The sequence below is a fragment of the Pleurodeles waltl genome, chromosome 1_2, assembly GCF_031143425.1.
Source record: "Pleurodeles waltl isolate 20211129_DDA chromosome 1_2, aPleWal1.hap1.20221129, whole genome shotgun sequence".
Taxonomy (NCBI): Eukaryota; Metazoa; Chordata; class Amphibia; order Caudata; family Salamandridae; genus Pleurodeles; species Pleurodeles waltl.
Window position 1 is genome coordinate 1341723100 of NC_090437.1, and position 23107 is coordinate 1341746206.

At 45.4% G+C, this 23107-nt stretch overlaps 1 protein-coding gene across 3 annotated transcripts in view; it reads left to right on the forward strand.

The window, feature by feature from the left end:
- Window positions 1-23107, forward strand: part of TLN1 (talin 1) — a 687540-nt gene that overhangs the window by 140004 nt on the left and 524429 nt on the right. For all 3 annotated transcript variants that reach the window (XM_069205713.1, XM_069205712.1, XM_069205714.1), the window contains exon 4: window positions 17834-17931. In XM_069205713.1, the coding sequence (XP_069061814.1) occupies window positions 17834-17931 (98 nt within the window). The remainder of the gene's footprint in view (window positions 1-17833; window positions 17932-23107) is intronic.

Consider the following 23107-nt stretch of genomic DNA (forward strand, 5'->3'; position numbering starts at 1 on the left):
TTTGCAGCTAGCAAGGCTTGTTGGCGTTCTTTCGGCGGGAAAACACTTCTGCACGCCTCTACAAGGCGAGAGGGATCCGTCCTCCAAAGGGGAAGTCTCTAGCCCTTTGCGTTCCTGCAGAAACCGCAGCTTCTTCAGTCCAGTCGAAGCTTCTTTGCACCCGCAGCTGGCATTTCCTGGGCACCTGCCCATCTCCGACTTGCTTGTGACTTTTGGACTTGGTCCCCTTGTTCCACAGGTACCCCAGTTTGGAAATCCAGCGTTGTTGCATTGTTGGTTTGTGTCTTTCCTGCATTATTCCTCTAACACAACTTCTTTGTCCTTAGGGGAACTTTAGTGCACTTTGCACTCACTTTTCAGGGTCTTGGGGAGGGCTAATTTTCTAACTCTCACTATTTTCTAATAGTCCCAGCGACCCTCTACAAGGTCACATAGGTTTGGGGTCCATTCGTGGTTCGCATTCCACTTTTGGAGTATATGGTTTGTGTTGCCTCTATCCCTATGTGTCCCCATTGCATCCTATTGTAACTATACATTGTTTGCACTGTTTTCTAAGACTATACTGCATATTTCTGGTATTGTGTATATATATCTTGTGTATATTTCCTATCCTCTCACTGAGGGTACACTCTGAGATACTTGGGCATATTGTCATAAAAATAAAGTACCTTTATTTTTAGTATAACTGTGTATTGTGTTTTCTTATGATATTGTGCATATGACACTAAGTGGTACTGTAGTAGCTTCACACGTCTCCTAGTTCAGCCTAAGCTGCTCTGCTAAGCTACCATTATCTATCAGCCTAAGCTGCTAGACACCCTATACACTAATAAGGGATAACTGGGCCTGGTGCAAGGTGCAAGTACCCCTAGGTACTCACTACAAGCCAGTCCAGCCTCCTACAAACGGCACCGAAGCTGCTCGGCACAGAGATAGCGGCACCGAAGATGGTCGACGCCAAGAAGGTACGACACCGAAAAAGAGGAAAATCTCTTCGGAGCCGAAAACAACAAAAGACACGGTTTCGGTGCCAAAACGCCCAGCAACCGAACCGAAAGCCAGTTCCTACTCAGAGGAACAATCACTGTCCTCCCAACTTCAAAAACACAGATTTGAGGAGGAATTACAAACAACAGCTGTAGATCACACGCAAAAGCGGATCTTTATACAAAGTGGTACAGGGAAGATCGGCACCCTTCCCCCAATCAGAAGAAAAAGGAAACTAGATTTCCAACAACAAGAAAAAACACCACAAGCAAAAGTGGTGAAGAAGGTAACTCCACCACCGGCAACTCATATATCACCGGCACAGACTCCGTCACAATCACCAGCTCATACCACCATGAGCCAAGATGACCAGGACGCATGGGATCTCTGACGCCCCAGTACCGGACAATAGCCCTGAGTCGTACCCCACTAAGCCCTCACCACCTGAGGACTGGACAGCGTATGCTCAGGTCGTAGCTAGGGCAGCAGAGTTTCATAACGTATTGCTACATTCAGAGCCTATCGAGGATGACTTCCTTTTTAACACCCTGTCCTCCACCCATAGCAATTATCAAAGCCTTCCTATGCTCCCGGGAATGCTAAGGCACGCTAAACAAATCTTTAAGGAGCCAGTTAAAAGCAGAGCAATAACCCCAAGGGTGGAGAAGAAATACAAGGCACCACCCACAGACCCTGCTTTTATTACATCACAACTGACACCAGATTCAGTTGTCGTAGGAGCAGCTCGTTAAAGAGCCAACTCGCACACATCAGGCGACGCACCACCTCCTGACAAGGAGAGCCGAAAGTTTGATGCAGCCGGGAAAAGGGTTGCAGTACAAGCTGCAAATCAGTGGCGCATCGCCAACTCGCAGGCACTCCTAGCGCGATATGACAGAGGCCATTGGGACGAGATGCAGCATCTCATCGAGCACCTCCCCAAAGAATTCCAACAACGGGCAAAACAAGTGGTTGAAGAGGGACAAAACATATCCAACAACCAAATCCGTTCTTCTATGGATGCAGCAGATACAGCTGCAAGAACTATAACTACTGCTGTAACGATAAGGAGGCACGCATGGCTGCGCACATCCGGCTTCAAACCTGAGATACAACAGGCAGTGCTCAATATGCCGTTCAATGAACAACAATTGTTTGGACCAGAAGTGGACACTGCAATTGAAAAATTAAAGAAAGACACTGACACAGCTAAAGCCATGGGCGCACTCTATTCCCCGCAGGGCAGAGGCACATTTGGCACATTTCGCAAAACAACTTTCAGAGGAGGGTTTCGAGGTCAAGCCACACAAGCCAGCACCTCACAAACAACACCGTCTACCTACCAGGGACTGTATCAAAGGGGAGGCTTTCGGGGCCAAACAGAGGGGGCCAATTCCCAAGAAACCGTGGAAAGTTTCAGGGTCCCAAAACCCCTCAAAATAAACAGTGACTCACAAGTCACACAACCCCTTCACACAACACCAGTGGGGGGAAGACTAAGCCAGTTCCACAAATCTTGGGAGGAGATAACAACAGACACTTGGGTCTTAGCAATTATCCAACATGGTTATTGCATAGAATTTCTCCAACTCCCTCCAAACGTCCCACCGAAAACACACAAGATGTCCAAACAGCATATAGACCTTCTAGGACTAGAAGTTCAAGCATTACTGCAAAAAGACGCAATAGAATTAGTACCAAAAACACAAAAGAACACAGGAGTTTACTCACTGTACTTTCTGATACCGAAAAAGAACAAAAGTCTGAGACCAATATTGGATCTCGGAACACTAAACACCTACATCAAATCAGACCACTTTCACATGGTCACGTTACAAGACGTAATACCACTACTGAAACAGCAAGACTACATGACAACGTTAGATCTAAAAGACGCGTATTTCCATATACTGATACATCCCTCGCACAGGAAATACCTAAGGTTCGTATTCGAAGGAATACATTACCAATTCAAAGTGTTGCCATTCGGAATAACGACAGCACCAAGAGTCTTTACAAAATGTCTAGCAGTAGTAGCTGCACATATCAGGAGGCAGCAAATACACGTGTTCCCGTACCTAGACGATTGGTTAATCAAAACCAACTCGCTAACAAAGTGTTTACACCACACAGATTATGTTATACAAACCCTTTACAAACTGGGTTTCTCCATCAACTATGCAAAGTCGCACCTTTTGCCGTGTCAAACACAGCAATACTTAGGAGCGACAATCAACACAACAAAAGGGATAGCCACTCCAAGTCCACAAAGGGTTCAAAATTTTCACAAGGTGATACAAGCTATGTATCCAACACAAAAGATACACGCAAAGATGGTCTTAAAACTCCTAGGCATGATGTCCTCATGCATAGCCATTGTCCCAAACGCAAGATTGCACATGCGGCCCTTACAACAGTGCCTAGCATCACAATGGTCACATGCACAGGGTCACCTTCTAGATCTGGTGTTGATAGACCGCCAAACATACATCTCGCTTCTATGGTGGAACAGTACAAATTTAAACAAAGGGCGGCCTTTCCAAGACCCAGTGCCACAATACGTGATAACAACAGATGCTTCCATGACAGGGTGGGGAGCACACCTCAATCAACACAGCATCCAAGGACAATGGGACGTACATCAAAGAAAGTTTCATATAAATCACCTAGAATTGTTAGCAGTATTTCTAGCGTTGAAAGCATTCCAACCAATGATAACCCACAAATACATTCTTGTCAAAACAGACAACATGACGACAATGTATTATTTAAACAAACAGGGGGGAACACACTCGACACAGTTGTGTCTCCTCACACAAAAAATATGGCATTGGGCAATTCACAACCACATTCGCCTAATAGCACAGTTTATTCCAGGGATCCAGAACCAGCTAGCAGACAATCTCTCTCGGGATCACCAACAGGTCCACGAATGGGAAATTCACCCCCAAATCCTGAACACTTACTTCCAAATGTGGGGAACACCTCAAATAGATCTATTTGCAACAAAAGAAAACGCAAAATGCCAAAACTTCGCATCCAGGTACCCACACCAGCAATCTCAAGGCAATGCTCTATGGATGAATTGGTCAGGGATATTTGCATACGCTTTTCCCCCTCTCCCTCTCCTTCCATATCTAGTAAACAGATTGAGTCAAAACAAACTCAAACTCATTCTAATAACACCAACATGGGCAAGACAACCTTGGTATACAACACTACTAGACCTGTCAGTAGTATCTCATGTCAAACTACCCAACAGGCCAGATCTGTTAACACAACACAAGCAACAAATCAGGCATCCAAACCCAGCATCGCTGAATCTAGCAATTTGGCTCCTGAAATCCTAGAATTTGGACACTTAAACCTCACACAGGAATGTATGGAGGTCATAAGACAAGCTAGAAGGCCATCCACTAGACACTGCTATGCAAGTAAATGGAAAAGATTTGTTTGCTACTGCCATAATAATCAAGTTCAACCATTGCATGCATCTCCAAAAGATGTTGTAGGGTATTTACTACATTTGCAAAAGTCAAATCTAGCTTTCTCTTCCATAAAGATACATCTCGCAGCAATATCTGCATACCTGCAAATTACTCATTCAACTTCCCTATTTAGAATACCTGTCATTAAAGCATTTATGGAAGGCCTAAAAAGAATTATACCACCAAGGACACCACCTGTTCCTTCATGGAACCTCAATATTGTCTTAACACGACTCATGGGTCCACCTTTCGAACCCATGCATTCTTGCGAAATGCAATATCTAACGTGGAAAGTTGCATTTCTCATTGCCATTACATCTCTAAGAAGAGTAAGTGAAATTCAGGCATTTACTATACAAGAACCATTTATTCAAATACACAAAAATAAGGTAGTTCTAAGAACCAACCCAAAATTCTTACCAAAGGTCATCTCACCGTTCCACTTAAATCAAACAGTAGAATTGCCTGTGTTCTTTCCACAGCCAGACTCAATAGCTGAAAGAGCACTACATACATTAGACATCAAAAGAGCACTAATGTACTACATTGACAGAACAAAACTAATTAGGAAAACAAAACAACTATTTATTGCATTTCAAAAACCTCATACAAGGAAATCCAATATCAAAACAAGGTATAGCTAGATGAATAGTTAGGTGCATCCAAACCTGCTATCTTAAAGCAAAGAGACAGCTGCCTATTACACCAAAGGCACACTCAACCAGAAAGAAAGATGCTACCATGGCCTTTCTAGGAAATATTCCAATGAACGAAATATGTAAGGCAGCAACATGGTCTACGCCTCACACATTTACTAAGCACTACTGTGTAGACGTGCTATCTGTACAACAAGCCACAGTAGGTCAAGCTGTACTAAGAACTTTATTTCAAACTACTTCCACTCCTACAGGCTGAACCACCGCTTTTGGGGAGATAACTTCTTACTAGTCTGTGCACAGCATGTGTATCTGCAGCTACACATGCCACCGAACGGAAAATGTCACTTACCCAGTGTACATCTGTTCGTGGCATTAGTCGCTGCAGATTCACATGCGCCCACCCGCCTCCCCGGGAGCCTGTAGCCGTTTGGAAGTAATCTTCAACATTTGTACATTTGTAAATATATTACTTTAACCTTCATTTTGTACATACTTATTCATTCCATTGCATGGGCACGATTACTAACATACACAACTCCTACCTCACAATACCGACAAATTTTCCGTTGATTCTGACTAACTTTCCGACCCGAAACACGGAGCGAAAAGGAACACGTCCGAACCCGATGGCGGAAAAAAACAATCTAACATGGAGTCGACGCCCATGCGCAATGGAACCAAAGTAGGAGGAGTCCCTCGGTCTTGTGACTCGAAAAGACTTCTTCGAAGAAAAACAACTTGTAACACTCCGACCCAACACCAGACGGCGGACTATGCACAGCATGTGAATCTGCAGCGACTAATGCCACAAACAGATGTACACTGGGTAAGTGACATTTTCCTTAGGAAGGCTTAGTAGGGGGAGGTTTCTTTTATAACACTGTCCTGCTTTAACTTCATTGACTTAGAATCTTCTGAAAAATATTACCATCCTTCAGTAGGGTGGCGCAGTGATTTTATTCATCCCTTACCAGGGGATCAATCCAGTACTACTGTTTGGTACAGTTCAACGTAGTAATTATTCTGTGAGAGTAATTCTACCTCATCTTCTTGTGCAGATAACAATACGTTATCAGGACTTTGATTGTTAAGAATATCCAACTGTGGCTTTGATTGTCCCTCCTAGACTGTACTGACCTATATAGTTCTGTTCAAACTTCAAGCCCTGAAGAAGTCTTGTTTAAGGGGGAAACATGTTGCCTGTTTGTAGAATACTCGGGCTGTGTACATATCATATTGAGACATCTATTATTACTATTTTACAATGTATACTGTTTACATTATGATTGTTGAATATTTTTCTAAATGTTAATAAAACCATATGAAATATAACTCTGTATTGGAGATGTGCGGAATTTTATCATTTTGAAGTTCACTCTGTGCTCCAGGCAAGTGTACGAAGCTTTGTTTGGCATTGCCCTGGGGCAATTCCCAGAATTACAGCTCTTTGCAGCAGAGGTGTTGTCTGTTGAAGCACGCTTCCTTGATGGATTGACCACACTCTGTAGGGGGTTTCAGTGCTGGCTGTATGGTATCATTGCTGAATTTATGTAATACTCAAGAGGAAAAACAGTTTTGTGACCTTTACATACAGGCCTTGTCTGTAACAGCAGCATTTCCTTATGCCCGGCCTTGTGCAATGTCATCGTGGGTGTACAGGAAATAGCAGATGAGATTGTGGGATGATGAGGAGAGCGGGCTCTACAGGGAACCATGGCTCATCCTCCCAAGGGACAAATCTTGCACGCAAGGCATGTTCTTGTCTGTGCAGTACATCTAAAGCTGGGCCTCGTTAGGCTGTTGTGTACAACACTGTGTGCACTGGTTAATTGTAGACACAAGGTTTTACTTGGAGGCAAATTATCAACATATGTTGACTTACTGCTTGCTTTCAAGTATTGTGAAATAGTCTGCTCGGGCTTTCAGGTGATGAGAGGTCTTTAGCTGCTGTAATAAAGAAAAGGGGTCTGGCGAGATTGGCGGCTTGAGTGGGACATATCTTCAACCACAAGTCAATGAGGGAAGTCTGAGGAATGTGCCTGTGTGTAGTTATAAAGGGCAGTGAAGCTCAATTCCTGGAAGAGGTGAACACGTTAAAGAGCGTTTTGAGAACTAACAACCATGATAAGAGGGAGAAGAATGAGTGATAAGCCGAGGAACAACTTTGGAAGATATCCACAGAAGGTCCATAAACAATGTGCCACTCTTTCCATGCAAAGTGGGCGAAGAGACAAATTAAAATTAGTCTTCTTGCTATGCATCCTCTGGTGTCTGCTGTGTGGATTTGTGTCAAGTGTGTGGTGAGTGTTTCTCCACTGTAAACACACCAGTTTCTCTGTGTGACTCTCTGGTTTCAGCATTGGTGCATCAGACATCCCATTACCTCCTGAATTCTCCTCTCGTCACAGCCCTTATAATTGTCAGATGATGATCCACCACTGGGTACTACGAAACCCAACCTTTCAAGAACATTACTCTTCTCCCCCCGCATCCCTCCCCCCTCCCCCCACCCCCTGGCCCACCTTTTACCTGGAGCCATAAAGGGAAGAAAAGCCCAGAACATGTCCTGCTTGTTGGTGTGGACTACAGACAGCGTCAGCTCTCGCAGGTACTTCTTCAGTGGAGGTGGAGTCAGAGGGTCCCGGTTGAACCAGAAGGCCCTACTCCACCCCCTGACAATACCTACCTGGGAGTCCCGCCCCTTTAATAATATTGCTATTGTAAGTCAGACCAATAAAATCTGGGGTGAAAGTAGATGGTGTATTTTTTCAAATTTAATTTTTAAATTTTTATTTTTTCTCCTCTACATAGAACAGCTTTGCATCACGTGCAGAGCATCAATAGGTGACCAGGCGGTTTATTTGACAGTTAAGCTTTCCATCTCCGTGGGCTCAGCAATCAAGAGAGAAGGTGACAGGCATATGTCCCCCAAATGATCCACCCTGATGTCAACTAAAGGGCGTTTACCTCAACGAAATAACCTTCTTCCCTATGCCAGAGTTCAACAAATCTCCAAGTCCTTCCTCTGCAGTAATTTTTTTCCCCAGGTGCCATTGCTCTTTCCCATGTATCCCACATTCTCTCATTTTTCTTTGTGCATCCCATTCCCTTATATATCTCTTTTTTTCAACATTTTATAGCACTTCATCCCAGTTTCCCTGTTGTCATATCTGGGAGGGGATATGCGTCCCCCCGTCACCCCCCCTCCCAATCCTTGCACTGTGTCCCGCTTCGCAATGATACATTCTATGTTAGTCGGTGTTTTCTGACTGCTAGTAAAATCTGTAGAGCCCCCAAATACCCAGCAGAGCAATTTGAGGCTGCAAGTCTAGGGGTGCCCCAATTGCACCCTCCAGTGACTTAGGCACCTTCTCCCAGAAATGTTTCCGTTTTCGACGTTCCCACTAGGTATGTAGCAGGGTAGCCTCCGATGCGCAGTCCCTCAGGCACTGCGGATGTTCTGCTCTTCCTGTTTGATGTAGCAGCACCCTCATGTAATATGTCCTATGGGCTATGTTAATTTGTATTCATCTGTAGCTTGTTGCAACTTCATTGCAAAACCCCAGTGCGGTCAGCCAGCCTATTTCCAGTTCCCGTATGTCTCGTTGCCAGCGTTCCTGTAAGGGCGCGACGGGGCTCTGCGAGTTTCTCCTGAGGGTGCCATATGTAAGTGAGACTCATTTTTAGGGTCGAGCCTGCATCGCATGCGCTTGCGCATGCGTTTCGCTAGCGAGACACTATCGGAATTAAAAAGGGCTCGGAGCCCCGTCCACATCACGTCAGTGTCTTTCATTGGTTCATGGGCTTGCCTGTTAGAACCTGCTTGATTTCATTAGTGGAAGGCACGCACACGTCATGCCTTTTCCGGTGGTTAGCCCTCCTCGGGCACATCGACCAAGTACAGAAAACATACGAGGCTCGCTGTTTTCCGTCCGGTTCGTGGACTACTTTTTCTCTATTTTCGCAGCACGATCTCGCTTGGCAGAAGTAGAGCACTTTGCATGATATCAACCCTGTTACACAGTTAATTGCACGGTTACGTACATGGTTTATGTGGCAAGAAAGGTCCGGTTAGGAGTTTACAAAGCTATTAGCTCTAACGCGAGCAAACGCGAGACCCGTTGCATTGCAAATGCTTGTTTCTTTATGCAACTGTCCAGCAGTTGACTCTCAACAGGGAATCTTATTGCGTGTCCTTGTTCTCTGATGCGTTCTTGCAGTGCGTGTCTCTGCTGTCTATATCTGTAGGTGTTCCAATGCTACTATACCATTTGCATCCCACACATCTGCTAAAGTTGAGAGACCTATAGCATCCCATCCCCGAAAGTCACCCCTCATAACCCCCAGCTGCAGCCTATTACCCTCCCATAGTGACGTCCTAGGGGGTCAGTCTTTTCTCCCAGTTCAATTCTCTGTTTAGTTTGCACCACATGTCAACCATTGTCTGTTGCTGGACCCATCTGTATCTCAAGCTTCCTTCCATATGGTGCATGTATTTAGCTCCTATTTCCTATACCCTCTCTGTCCAGGCCCGTAGATACACTTTGCATGGGCTCCCCACTGGTGGCATAATACATGCTGCAGTCTATGGGGATCCCCTGGACTCCAATACCCTGGGTACCATATACTAGGGACTTATAAGGGGGCACCAGTATGCCAAATGTGGGGTGTATGCGGTTTAAGTAACCAAGTTTAAAGGGAGTGAGCATAAGAACTGGGGTCCTGGTTAGCAGGAACCCAGTGAACACAGTCAAACACACTGACAACAGACAGAAAATGGGGGCCAAAAAAGAGGGTACTTTCCTACAGTTAGCATCTGCAAACCTCGCTCCAGCACAGTTTTTGGGGCCTGCTACCCCATCTGGAGAGCCCCTCACTAGGAAGGGGGTCCTGTCCCACCACCATGGAGACAAGGAGACCATGTTTATCAGGATTTATGGTCCTCAACGCACCCGTACAGCAGGAGCTCACCTCGGCATGTCTGTCTTCCTGCCCTCTCAGGAGGTGGTGTATTTTTCATGGGACTAATAAAATGTAAGATTACAAAAAAGCATCTGTTTTTTTTTCTCTTTTTTTTTTTTTAAGTGATCAGACTCTGCCATTCATGTCCATTGAAATGCAGATTAGCGGATGCCTGGCTTAAGGGTCGCAAAAGACAACAAATAGAAAGGAGGATAACAGATTTAAGTAATAATATAAGTACATTGTTGGTGGTGTTAGAAACTCGGTACAATTTCTAAAATGAGTATGAGGTGAATTTACCTTGGTGAAAAACGTAGGTCCTCTGCTAGGATTTGATGAACTATGAGAGAAAAGTTTGATCTCATGACTTTATGGAAGGTGCCCCAGAAGGTGAAGTGAGAAGACATTTTGTGTAAATTTACAAACCTCTTCCCGGCCATTTGAGGAAAAAGATTAACCTTCTGAGTCAAACATGTACTTCCGAAAGCAGCAGCTTGTCAGCGGATTCCACTGTATTCATTAGCTTCACTACTGTTCCAATGAACCACTAGAGCGCTGACCTTCTGTATTTAAGAATGCAGTTTTGTTGGAATGTGAGCTCTTGGATTTCACAGGCCAAACTAAATGAGTAGTGATATGAAACTAGCTGACAAAGTGAGGGGAGCTGTGGGTAAAGGGGCTAAACATTGTTTGAGAGAACCCTCCCTAAGTCCAGAATCTCTTCACCGCATTTGTTTACTGCAATTTTAGGAAACATTAGCGTTTCTTTAATCTTTTACTTTAAGTGCATGTGAGTAGACCTTTCATTGATACATATTCTTGTCCATATTCCGCCTTCTGCGATTGATTCTAAAGTTGTCTCCAGCAGCCATGGTTCCCAGCGCAGGCACATTCAGTGAGCTAGACAAATGGTGTTTATTAGAAGTCTGTGATCTTCACAAGCAGGTATTATGGGAAGAAGTTGCAGTCATGCTTGGGTTGGTGCTGTAATGAGGTTTGTTTTAGGCACTAGGTATGCATCTCCTAGGTAGATATCAACCGGCTTAGAACCAATCAAAATGCAGCATTTTTGGAGGTGCATAGCTGTCGGATTTATAATATACATTACATAGCAAGAGAACGGGCATTGGGAGAGTACCCTTTGGCAGGTTTTGATGAGCCCTCGAAATCTATTCTCTGGAAGAGCTGTCTGTCCTTGTGGATCAGCCCATGGCATGGCATGGATGGGTGTCATTTTTCCATTACATTTTCCTGTGTTGACTAAGACATAAAAGTAGTGCCTTCTTTGTTTGTGCCTTTTGGCATGCTTGTCTGCATCAGAGCAGCCACAGCTTCCCTTTGCCAGTCCTTGCAGGACCGACTGGACACTAGAGAGCCGGGCGACTTGTCTGCTAGTGCAGCTCTTCAGGCTTGCACTGTCCCACTGTGATGTTGATTCTAAGAAGCGTCCCTCAGGGAAGCAGCGGGCAAGCTTGAGAGGAATAGACAGCACCATGATTCGAAGGGATGTACCTAAGAGGAACAGCGAGCAGGCTTGTGAGGTACACACAGCATTGTGATTCTAAGAGTTGAATCTCAGAAGAACAGTAGGCCGGTATAGAGAGTATCTTGATCCTTAGAATTATAACTCGAGGGGAACATTGAGCAGGCTCGAGAGGTATAGAGAGTGTACCATAACTAAGAGGTATACTTCACGGGGCTCTAGAGGTATAGTGTGTGTCATAACTAGAGATATACCACAAGGGGATGTCAGCAGGCTCTAGAGGTATAGAGAGTATAATAACTGGAGATATACCTGCTTGATGGCACGTGTGACTGTAGCTACACATGCTCTGCATGCTCCTTCCATTTAGTGTTGGGTTCGGAGAGCTGCAAGTTATTTTTCTTCAAAGAAGCATTTCCGAATCATGGGATCAAGTGACTCCTCCTTCTCGGTGATACCGCGCATGGGCATCGACTCCTTTGTTAGATTGTTTTTTCTCTGCTGTCGGGTTTGGACATGTCTCTTCGTTCTGTTCTCTCTTCACTCCGTATTCAAGACCTTTATTTTTCCATCATACCTAAAATCGACGGTATTGTTTTCAATCACACTTTTCTGCTATTGCGCTCCTCTTACTCTCTCAGTCCGGGAACCGACCGAACACCTTTCAGGGGCGTCTTCACCCATTCGGGCCTACCTCTCTGGATGGCACCAACCAGTATGCCGTGCTGCTAGAACGAACACCATTTTGATTCTGTCCTCGGTGCCACTCCAAATTCCTGCACCAACATCTTTTGTGTAACCTGTGCCTCTCCTCGGACCATCGAGAAGCCACCTGCAATGCCTGCAGAGCCTTCCGATCGAAAAAGACACTTCGGGACTGGATAGTTCGGAGACTGGAGATGACGCATAAGACCACGGAAGACACTCTGGACATCTTCGGGGAGGAGCACACCAAGGAAGAAAAAACCAAACAGGAGGAGGCTTTTTCCATCCAGGACTCCGATTCCAATATCCAGTCGGATATCGAAAGCCAAGAGATGACATCAGCACAACCTGTGAGTACAGTAGCCCCTCCTGTTCCCGTCAAGACTTCCAAAAACCCCATTAGCGAGGTCGCCGGACCGCCACAGCCACCAGGCCATGGCTGGCTCCGAAAACCAGGCTTGGATGCCCGGCCCTTCATCTTGCCACCGAAACCTGCCACAACACTATTTTCAGCACCAACCTCCTCCTCTTCTGCAGTCCAAGAAGTTGTGACCATTTCGATCCAAACCTTGGCACCAACATCTTCGTCTCCGAGGCCAGCTTGCACCTCGCCTTGGCACCAGCAAAAGGGCACCGACCGAAAGCTTACGTCTCGAAATCCAGGGACTCCACCTCTTCAGAGTCAAAAGACACTGGCCAATCCTCAGCCACACCTTTCCCTTTGGAACCCATTTTGGAGACTATGTGGCTCATCAGCGCCGACTCCACATCCCGGAAGGTACCGGATGCATCATTGCTTCACCCCTGTTACTTGTAAACATAAACTAATTTTTCAGGAGGCCCTGGACACATCCCCTCCTCCAGAGAGGGCCATGGACTAGGCTACCACTATCTACAAGCCTCTTCCTCCTCCACCCACTTCATATTCTTAAGCTGCTTCTCCGCCACCCCTTCCCCCTCATTCACCTGCCTCTCCAGCTGTGGAGATTTCACACCACAGGGTTCCTCCCTATTCAATGGGGTGGTTAGGTGGGACACAACAGAACCCAGAGCCTTGGGATACATAAGACCCTGAACCCATGTTACTACAGACCCAGATCTGTACCCCACACGACCCTCCCCGCCAGAGGACGCTGCATCCTATCAGCAGGTGATAGCCCGAGCATCCCCTTTTCACAGTGTTGAGCTTCACAGGGACCCTATTCAGCTAGACTTTTTATTTCATACCATAACGTCCGCACAAAGGGATATCCAGTTCCACCACATGCTCCCTTGCATGTTTCGTCATGCCGATGAAATATTCAAGGTACGAGTTCGCTCTTGGATTATCACCCCTAGAGTTGACAAACAATGTTTGATTCAACAAACATAAGGTCGAGGTCCTGCCAGATTCTATTGTGGCTACTACCACACATAAGTGAGCCAATAGTCAGGCCACAGGGGACTTTCCTCCCCCAGACAAGGAGAGTAAAAAGTTAGATGCAGCAAGTAAAAGGATGGCTGCGCACGCTGCTAATCACTAGCGCATCGCCAGCTCTCTAGCCCTGTTTGCAAGTTATGATCGGGCTCACTCGGATAAGGTGGAGGAGCTCTTCCAATATCTCCCAGATGAGCAGTGTGGGGGCACTCTCGTATGCTGGCCTGGTGTGTGGTGAGCACCTATATTGCTATCACCCCATACCAGGTCCAGTTATCCCTTATTAGTGAAATGTAGGCAGTGTTCTAGCAGCTTGTGTGAGACCCCTTCCCACTACCAGCTACACTATGTGGTTTGTTAAAGGAAAGATCTGCGGAAGGACCCTCTACTGGATCTTCAGGACCCTCTCCTGAATCTACATGGTCAGAACCCCCCTCTACCACCTCCTCTGGCTGTGTCCAAGCAGGAACAACAATCCTACTCGGTAATTCACAAATACACCTTAAGTTAATCCGTGCCTACTGTGAGAAGCTGGCCTGGTGCGAGGTGGGTACCCAAGGTACTTATACCTCATACCAGGCCCAGGTATCCCTTATTAGTGTAGTGTAGTCAGTGTCTAGAAGCCAGGCTGTCTTGGGATAGCTGTGGATGAGCAGCCAAGACTTATCCAGGAGACATGCAAAGCTAATGCAATACCACTATAGTCACAGCACTTACACACATGAGAGAACCACACAGTGTTACAAAAATAAAGGTACTTTATTTTAGTGACATGAATACTAAAATACTAGATAGGCAGTACTCTATTAGCAGGTGAGTAAACACACTATTATATACACCTTAGTTGTCAGGAATGAGCATAGAAAGCAATAGAAAAAAGTGCAATAACAATAGACAATATTCACCCTATTGGGTGTCCAAACCATATACTAACAAAAGGGAATGTGAATTATGGACCCCCACCCGGGTAAGTGGAATCTGTAGAGGGGAGCTGGACGAACTAGGAACTCCAAAAGGTAAGTACCAGAGTACCCCCCCACCGACCAGTAGAGAAGAGGTTTTTCCCAAACCGATAGAGAAACGCTGTGAAAGGACTCTGCAAGACCCAAGCAAGAATGCAAGAAACAGAAGATGCATCCAGACAGAAGAGGACCTGCATATGAAGGGGTCCAAGTCCAGTTGGAGTGTCTGGTTGGGGCAGGAGCCACTACCCACCCTTCTGGAGATGCAGGACCAGGTTGACGTTGAAGATCAGGAGTCGGTTTTGCAGCACAGGAACAGAGGAAGAGCTCCAGGGATGATTCAGTCGATGTCCCACGTCAAAAGAAGAGTTGCAGTCTGTCAGTGGTGTGGAGAAACCACCAACAAGCCTTGAGGACTTGCAGAGCTGCCGGGGACTAGTAAGGTCCGAGGGGACTCAACCCAATGAGGGGAGTCCCAGGCATCCCCCCAGAAGTCAGGAGAGCAAGAAGCCGGTGATGCAGCCTCCACAGGCAACTCACAGGCAGCAGGCAAAGGAGCTGCAGGGAAACCCACTCAGCACACCTGGAATGGAGTCCCACGTCTCTGGAGCAGCAGGCAGGAGACCACCCATTGCAGGGAAGAACCATTTTCGAAATACATCGGGACAAGGTGGTTCTTCGCACCACTCTGAAGTTTCTCCCTAAAGTGGTCACTCATTTTCTTATTAATCAATCCTTTAAATGTCCTGTCCTCTTTCTGCAACCTAACTCAGTTGCCGAAAGAACCCTTCACACTCTAGACGTTAAACATGCATTAGTGTTCTACATTGACAGAACTAAAGAGTTTAGAAAGAGTAAGCAGCTCTTTATTGCTTTTGCACTACTTTATAAATGCAATCCAACATCAAGGATTAGCATAGCTAGGTGGATAGTAAAATGTATTCAAAGTTGTTATGCTAAAGCAGAAAGACAACTAGTACTCCCAGAGCACACTTTACCAGGAAGAAGGGATCCTCTATAGCTTTCCTTGGAAATATATCCATAGCTGACATTTGCAAGGCAGCTACATGGTCTACACCACATACATTTACAAAACACTATTGTGTAGATGTACTTGCACGCCAAACAGGCCAGGAAGTACTAGGAACATTTTTCCAGTCAACTGCTACTCCCACAGGCTAGCCACTGCTTTCATGGAGGGACTGCTTTACAGTCAATGCAGAGCAAGTGTATCTGCAGGCGCACGTGTAATCGAACGGAAAATGTTGCTTACCCAGTTAGCATCTGTTTGTGGCATGTAGTGCTGTAGATTCACATGCACCCACCCTCCTCCCCGGGCACCTGTGGTTGGTTCAGTTACTTTATACTTGTTTATAGTTGTACATATGTAGTTACATTTGCATCAACATATTTCTCTACACTCCTCTTCTCTCCCGCCTGTGGGAAAATAATCTAAGAAAGGAGTCGATGCCCATGCACAGTAGCACCTTGAAGGGGAGCGTCACTCGATCCTGTGACTGGAAAATGCTTCTTCGAAGAATAACAACTTGTAACACTGAACCCAACACTAGATGGCAGAAGCATGTATAGCATTTGAGTATACAGCACTACATGCCACGAACAGATGCTTACTGGGCAAGTAACATTTTCCTTAGGGAAATTAGTGGGCTCTAGAGGTATAGAAACCATCATAACAGAGATATACTTCTAAGGGAAATCAGCAGTTTCTACAAGTATAGAGAGTATCATAACTGAGAGCTATATATCTAGGAAATGTCAGCGGGCTCTAGAGGTATAGAGAGTATCATAACTGAGAGAGATACCTTTAGGAAACATCAGCCGTCTCTGAGGTATGGAGAGTATCAGAACTAAGAGATATACCTCAAGGGAACATCAGCCGTCTCAGAGGTATAGAGAGTATGATAACTGAGAAATATACCTCATGGGAGTGTCAGAGCGTTCGGAAGGACTGTTGATCCGGCCAGTGGGAAGCCTCTGAGTAGAATTGCACTTTGTGGCATGGATGTGAGTGAGAATGGTGGACCACATTGACTTTGAGAGCGCAGCTACCAGTGGACTGTGATGCGTGGGCACATAACAGGTGGTGTCCTCCGTGAGTTCAGTTGATGGTGTTGAGAATGTTGCCTTGGAAGTGGAAAGGCCTAAGTAGGGAAGGAGGCTAGTGTAAGCACCACTGAGGGAGCTGAAAGGCTTCCTGAGTATTGTTCATAATTCTATATAGTGATTGCTGGGCACTGCCACGGCACACATCTTATTCAGGGAGGGTGATGTGTGCAGGATAAGTGATAGCTTTGAAGGATGGTAGTGGTGTCTGGTGCGGTGTCCCTACAGCAGTGCTTGGTGTATGTTTGATGGAAACAATTACAAAAGAGGTGGCTTGACCTGATACTGCCCCTAAAAATGCTTTATATTACCCTTGTTTATGTCTCTGCATTTTCCATGCACAGCGTCCAACGCCTCCTCTTACCCATTAGGTGAGCATCTTGTGATCTATTTGACTGACCAGATCAGTCTTTGCTTGGATTTTGCTAATCTGGTTTAACGAGGCAGCTCCCAGCCCTTTCTCCACCCGTCAGAAGAGGGGTCTTGATGGTGACACAGCTCATAGCTTTCTGTTCTAAGGTGTATTTATGTGTCCCCATCACTAACCAGGAGCGAAGCATCTATTGATGCAACAGGGGCAGTGGACCGAGGCATGAGGGGCCCACTGAACCCTGGTGACTGCTGTATTTTGTAATTCAGGCAGGAGCCAGGGGACCCATTTCCTCCCTTGCGCTAGGGCCCATGACAGACTATCTTACACCAGTGCCTCTAAGTTCCTGGTCTTCTCTGCTGCCAGTGCTGTGGTGCTTCAGGCTGGATGTGCACTTTGTAGCTCACGAAGTGTTTACTGTTACCGAGTGTGATCACTTGAGAGTGTAAACGTCCTCTCCTCTTTGTCTCTGACCCTTTACAGAGATCCAGATGTTGTTTTGTAGTAGGGAAGGCTTGCAGGATGTGGACAGTGTGTCCCTGAGTGACACTTTACATCTGTATAGAGTGAAACGAGCCAGTGAGACTGTGCTGTACGCAAGATCACAGTCAGACGCTTCATGACCCTCTGTGAATCCAAAGTACTGACAATAAATCATCTCTGCTCTCTGTTCCAGCCAATGACTTTGGGTTGTTCCTTTCTGATGAAGATCCTAAAAAGGGAATCTGGCTGGAGGCTGGGAAGGCCCTGGACTACTATATGCTGAGGAATGGGGTGAGTAAACTGGTTTAATCTACAGTGAAGTGTTGCGTAAGGAAGCACACCTTTATTTATTGTTCCACATTTATCGCCCGGTGTTCCCCAAACCAGACCCCTAGATGTAGTCCGATTCAAATTAGCACTTCGATAAATTATCTTATATCCGCGCTGTTGTTTGTGCTTGTGGGCCTGCACTTTGGCTTTCTGTTGTGAAAGTTCATATGAGATTGATTTTATGTTCAATTAATTTTCCCCATCTTCCTCCTCACACTTGTAATTCTAAATTTTCGCCTTCACATATCCTCCTGTTGCTAATAAATCTGACCCATGTTTTGTCTGCTGCACCCCTTCCTACATTTCGCAATGAGACGCTGAGCACCTTCCCTGCAAAAATATATTTTAACTCTAAACATCATGATGAGTAAACTACAAATGAATGAGAACATTGTCACCAAATTTCTGCTGGAGCACTGCATAGACACACAGCCTAGATTTTTACAGGATTCTGCCTGTGACTCCAAGGGCATCACCAGGTTTTTGAATGCAGAACCATGAAATAATTAATATTGCTCTGGCATAGGCCACTCATGTATTTTCTTTGCCTGTATCAGGTACTGATTACTACAGGTAAGACTGACCTTCTTTCTAAGAGGAGAAAAAGCATTTTTATTAACATATAGAGTCAGGAAATTGTGTAACTATTTTCCAGAAGTCCTACTACCATACAGCTTTTTCTTGCTGGAGTTCTTAACGACAAAGTGCCCCAGAACCAGATAGTCTACAAATGGAAGAGATTTGCATCTGTTTACTCCAAGCCATGGTAGGACGCATTTGTCATTAGTGTGCACCAGGTATTTTTAGAGTTGAGCGCACAAAGCGCTCTGGCCCCTGTTTTAACCTCTCTATGGGCTTGTAACCACGCCCATCAGTTTGGTTGGTTCGCTGGCTTTCCTTTTATAATTCACTTGATTTAATCAATGAAAGACATGCACGTGTCATGCCTTTCCCGGTGTTTAGCCCTCCTACACAGCACTGGTAAACTTCTGAAAACATACAAAGCTCAAGGTTTTCCATATGGTTTGTGGACTACTTTTTATTTCGTAGGCAACGCTATCTCGATGGGCAGTAATCAAGCGCTTTGCATGACATCGACCTTGTTACATGGATAATTGAACTTTTGCTAATAATTTCACTGCAAGTGAACTTCTGTTTCCTTTTGTGTGTCTGCTTTGCATTCATGGTTTCCGTTGGCTCGCTTATGTGAAACTGTTTTACTTTTCAGTTTATGTGGCAAGAAAAGTCCTGTTAGGAGTTTAAAAAGCTAATAGCTCTAACTCGAGCAAACGCGAGACCCATTGCATTGCAAATTCTTGTTTAGTTTTCCAAGCTTGGTCTGCACTGACGTTTGTACCATTAACAAAGATTCGTAATTTGTGCTTTTGGAAAAAGATTGAACAGATTTTCCATCCAGATTTTCAGAACACACTAAATCCTTACTTTTGTTTGGTGAGAACTGCTCTGCAAGTGGCCATAGAGCAGAATGGGCTGATATAACAAGTTCTGGTTATGTGCGATGATCCTGCGTGTGCCCAGAGGGCCAGTCCTGACTGAGACAATTCAGCCTGAAGTTAGGTCCCCATAAGCAAAAAGAACAGATGATGGACGGAAGGCGTCCCAAATCAAACTTTCACCCCTATTCGCAGATCTGTTTTTAAACTATTGTTTGGACCCAGGTATATACAAATCAGTCTTGTCCTGCTCCTCATGGGAACAGCCCAGCCCGAACTGCCACCCCGGGTCCTCTCTGGATCGGAAATAAGCATTCTGGGACCGGTTTTAGGGCATTACCCCTCATCAGCCAGGCTAGCTTGAATCCAGTGATGCAGGGGGCCCGGGACCCACGTCTGGGCATATGCTTCCCACTCAGGACGACAAAAGGAAAAAGAACAGATGATAGACTGAATGCTGAACAATGTCAAACATTCACCCCCGTCACAAAGGTCTGGGTTTAATCCATTGTGTTTTGCTCACCACACCACCCCAGTCTGGTCCAGAGCAGAGGCTGAATTTGCAGCAGAGGGTTTTGCACATTTTCATTTAATTCAAGCATTCTCCTTTGCCCGGCAGCCGACTCTCTGAGCAGGTTGGATGGTGTTGACAAGTGTTGCACCACACAGATTGACTTACAATGTACTGCAAATTGTTAACGTAAAACCAAACTACATTGTAGTAAGCAGGCGGTATTTTGCAAAGCTGGTTGTAGTCCAAAGAAAGTGATAGGAACAGGGCAGGGAAAGAATCTTTAAGTCTCGTCTTTTTTTGAAGACTTTCTTTTACACAGTCTCTCTCCAATAAGTTAAGTAAGGCAACGAGACTTGAAGAGAATCTCAAAAACTAGAATAACTGAAGAAACTGGTGAAAATGCAATATAGTTTATTAAAATCTGTCTTGTTAGTCCATGTTTTTGGAGCATGAATCTATTCAAGGTTCAGATCTGGCATGCCCCTACATTTGGCTGTAATGTGTCTTAGACTTTGCAGTAGTCTGTAAAGATAGGTGAAGTCTGCCCCATGTGACTGCGGCAGCTGCAGAAATGAAGACTTAGAAACATAAACTGCCCAGGTACTGGTAACCTGCACCTAAACCAAGTATGGGGCACAGTTGGGATGGAAGTCTCTGCGTTGTTTGGAAAGCGAGGCCTGGCTCCTTTTCCTGTCAACTACACCATGTTTCTTCTTTAATGGCTTTAATGTTCATCAGCAGACTTAGGATTTACTGGCTCAGGGGCACGCCAATTTGTACCTTGTTTTAAGTGAGGGTTACTACTGTCCCTTCAGTTTGGGCTCTGAGACGACAATCAACAAAGCCACAGTTGTCCAGGGCCACAGGCATTCCTACCGGCACCCGTGTGAGGAGACTTGCTGCCAGCCTCAAGGGAGATTTGGATATCCACTTGGAGTTCACCAGGATTTTCCCCCAGTTGTGTGCATAGACCACTCCCCATACCCACTGACCGATCCAGAACCCATCCCTGGAAATGGACTAATATCCCCAAATATGGAACAGCTGGAGTCCCCAAGTTCTACAGTAGGCGGAAATAAGGCTTTGGCTGAAGGAAGGAATTTAAAACCAGCCACAATGTGTGTAGGGAGTTCCTTGTGTGTAGTAGAGACTTTGGTAGTCACTGTTGTTGGATGTTGTGTATATAGTCTGTTGTTTTTTAGTGCTTCCACATGGCCCCTTCTACTAAGTTGACACAAAAGCTTGGGGCAGCACAGACTGCTGCAGTCGCTGTTCTTGTTTCCATCGGTTGGTTCCTGCCAAGATCTCTTCTCCTTTGGCTCAGATGCAGGCTTGCAAAGACTGAAGTAGAAACAGACGTCTTTTAAAATACCTGCACCTGATTGATCGTGGTTCCAGCGACCACTTATGCCAAATCTAGAAGCCTTTAGAAAGCGCTGATACCTGAATGCCCCTTCAGACCGAGTGTCAAACTTTCTCAGTACGACCAGGCAGCGTGTTCCTGATCTGTTACTCTGCCACTCTAAGATGCTGAATGATACTTATGGGAAGTCATAGGTCAGCCTGCCTCTGTCCACATACTTGGCCCCTCGATCCTACCGTATTGGCTCTGCAGTTCTGGCCGAGCGGATAGTGACAACATTGTAGCTGAAGAATATCTTTCTGTGGGATACTCTTTCCGACGGACTCCACACTCTGGGTGTCTGTGGGGTGGCAGCTGGTCTGCATTTGTTTGATGATATTCACCATTGTAACACCAGGTGATGCTCTTGCAGCTCCAGCCACAAGCCCTCTAGGTTCATATTACAGAAAGTGGGAGGATGGGTCCGTGAAGGTCCTACTCAAACTGGCTACATCCATTCATTAGGTCTATCGGTAGCCAAGAACCTTGGATTTTACTGAAATTGTATATTATGCTTACTTGATGGGGCTTTCAGCCAACCCTCTTGGACGATTGTGTCATTCAGATGTTTCCTCTGCCCTCTAGGGCGTACAGCAGAGCACTTGTGGTCAGCCTACTTCAGTCTCTGGCTGGGTGCACTGAGTGACTGCGTTCTTCCCTTGCACGAGGTGTCCATCCAGCAGAGAGGTTCCCTTTAGTGCAAACACTACTATGGCAATACGCGCTTTTTGAAACCAAAAAATATTTTTGTTTTTAGCCCGGCCTTTTCCACAACAACATTTCGTTTTGCATAAACGATAACAAAAGAGAAACAGTGACAAAGTCCAAAAAGCTGATGGCCAACACCAGGCCTGTTGCCTTTGACAGTGCTTGTTTTTTGTGTGTTTTTTTTTTTTTTAACTGGCCATCACATAAACCAGGGGTGAGAGCTTGCCTTACTACATGTCCCGGGAGGTAGAGCTTGTTCTCTGAAGTGTGTACATGCTTTTGCAGAGAGGCCATATACTTACAGTCACCCGATACAGTTCAATGCTTTGTTATGGATGCAAAACGTATGATTGTTCATTATTGTGTCAAATATATGTTATAATTAAACAAATGAGTAGTGTGTACAAAACACAGTGAGGCGTTTGTCAGCAGTTATACCTGCAGTATAGGAGCAAAACACGACAGAGTGTGTCCTCCACACAATCAAAATAGCTGACAAATAGAGTGGTTAATTGTTATTTATACATTTTCTTTTTCATATCTGAAAGTACGATTTATTGAATGCCAAACAGAGTATTATGTACTCCAAACGTCAGGTTTATTATGGTGTGATCTCTTTGTCCAAACAAGTCATGTTCCAGAATGTCATCATAATATCCATACAGGTTACGTGTTTCGCCCTCTCGTGGCCTGTAAGCCTAGGGCCTTCTCAAGGCTATGTGGGAGAAAAAAAGAGATACCTCTGTTTAACAGGATGCAGTGAGAGGTGTCAAATCCAAGTAAAACACCATGTGTGAAAAAGCAAACAGGGGTGGGAGGTGGGGAGGGGAGGTCACCCACTTCCGGTGTGAAAAGCAAAAAGTGAGAAAAGTCACATTACAAAGTATAATGGTGGAGGGTGAGGAGTATCCAAGTATTCTGTCAGGCGGTAACAGAAGGCAGACAGGAAGGTGCTCTATGCTAGCAACCAGACATGCTTTAATACTGTAGAGCGCTCTGGAGTATACTGTTATTTTACCAGTATTGCATGGTGTTGGTAAATATTGACAGTGGAAAGAG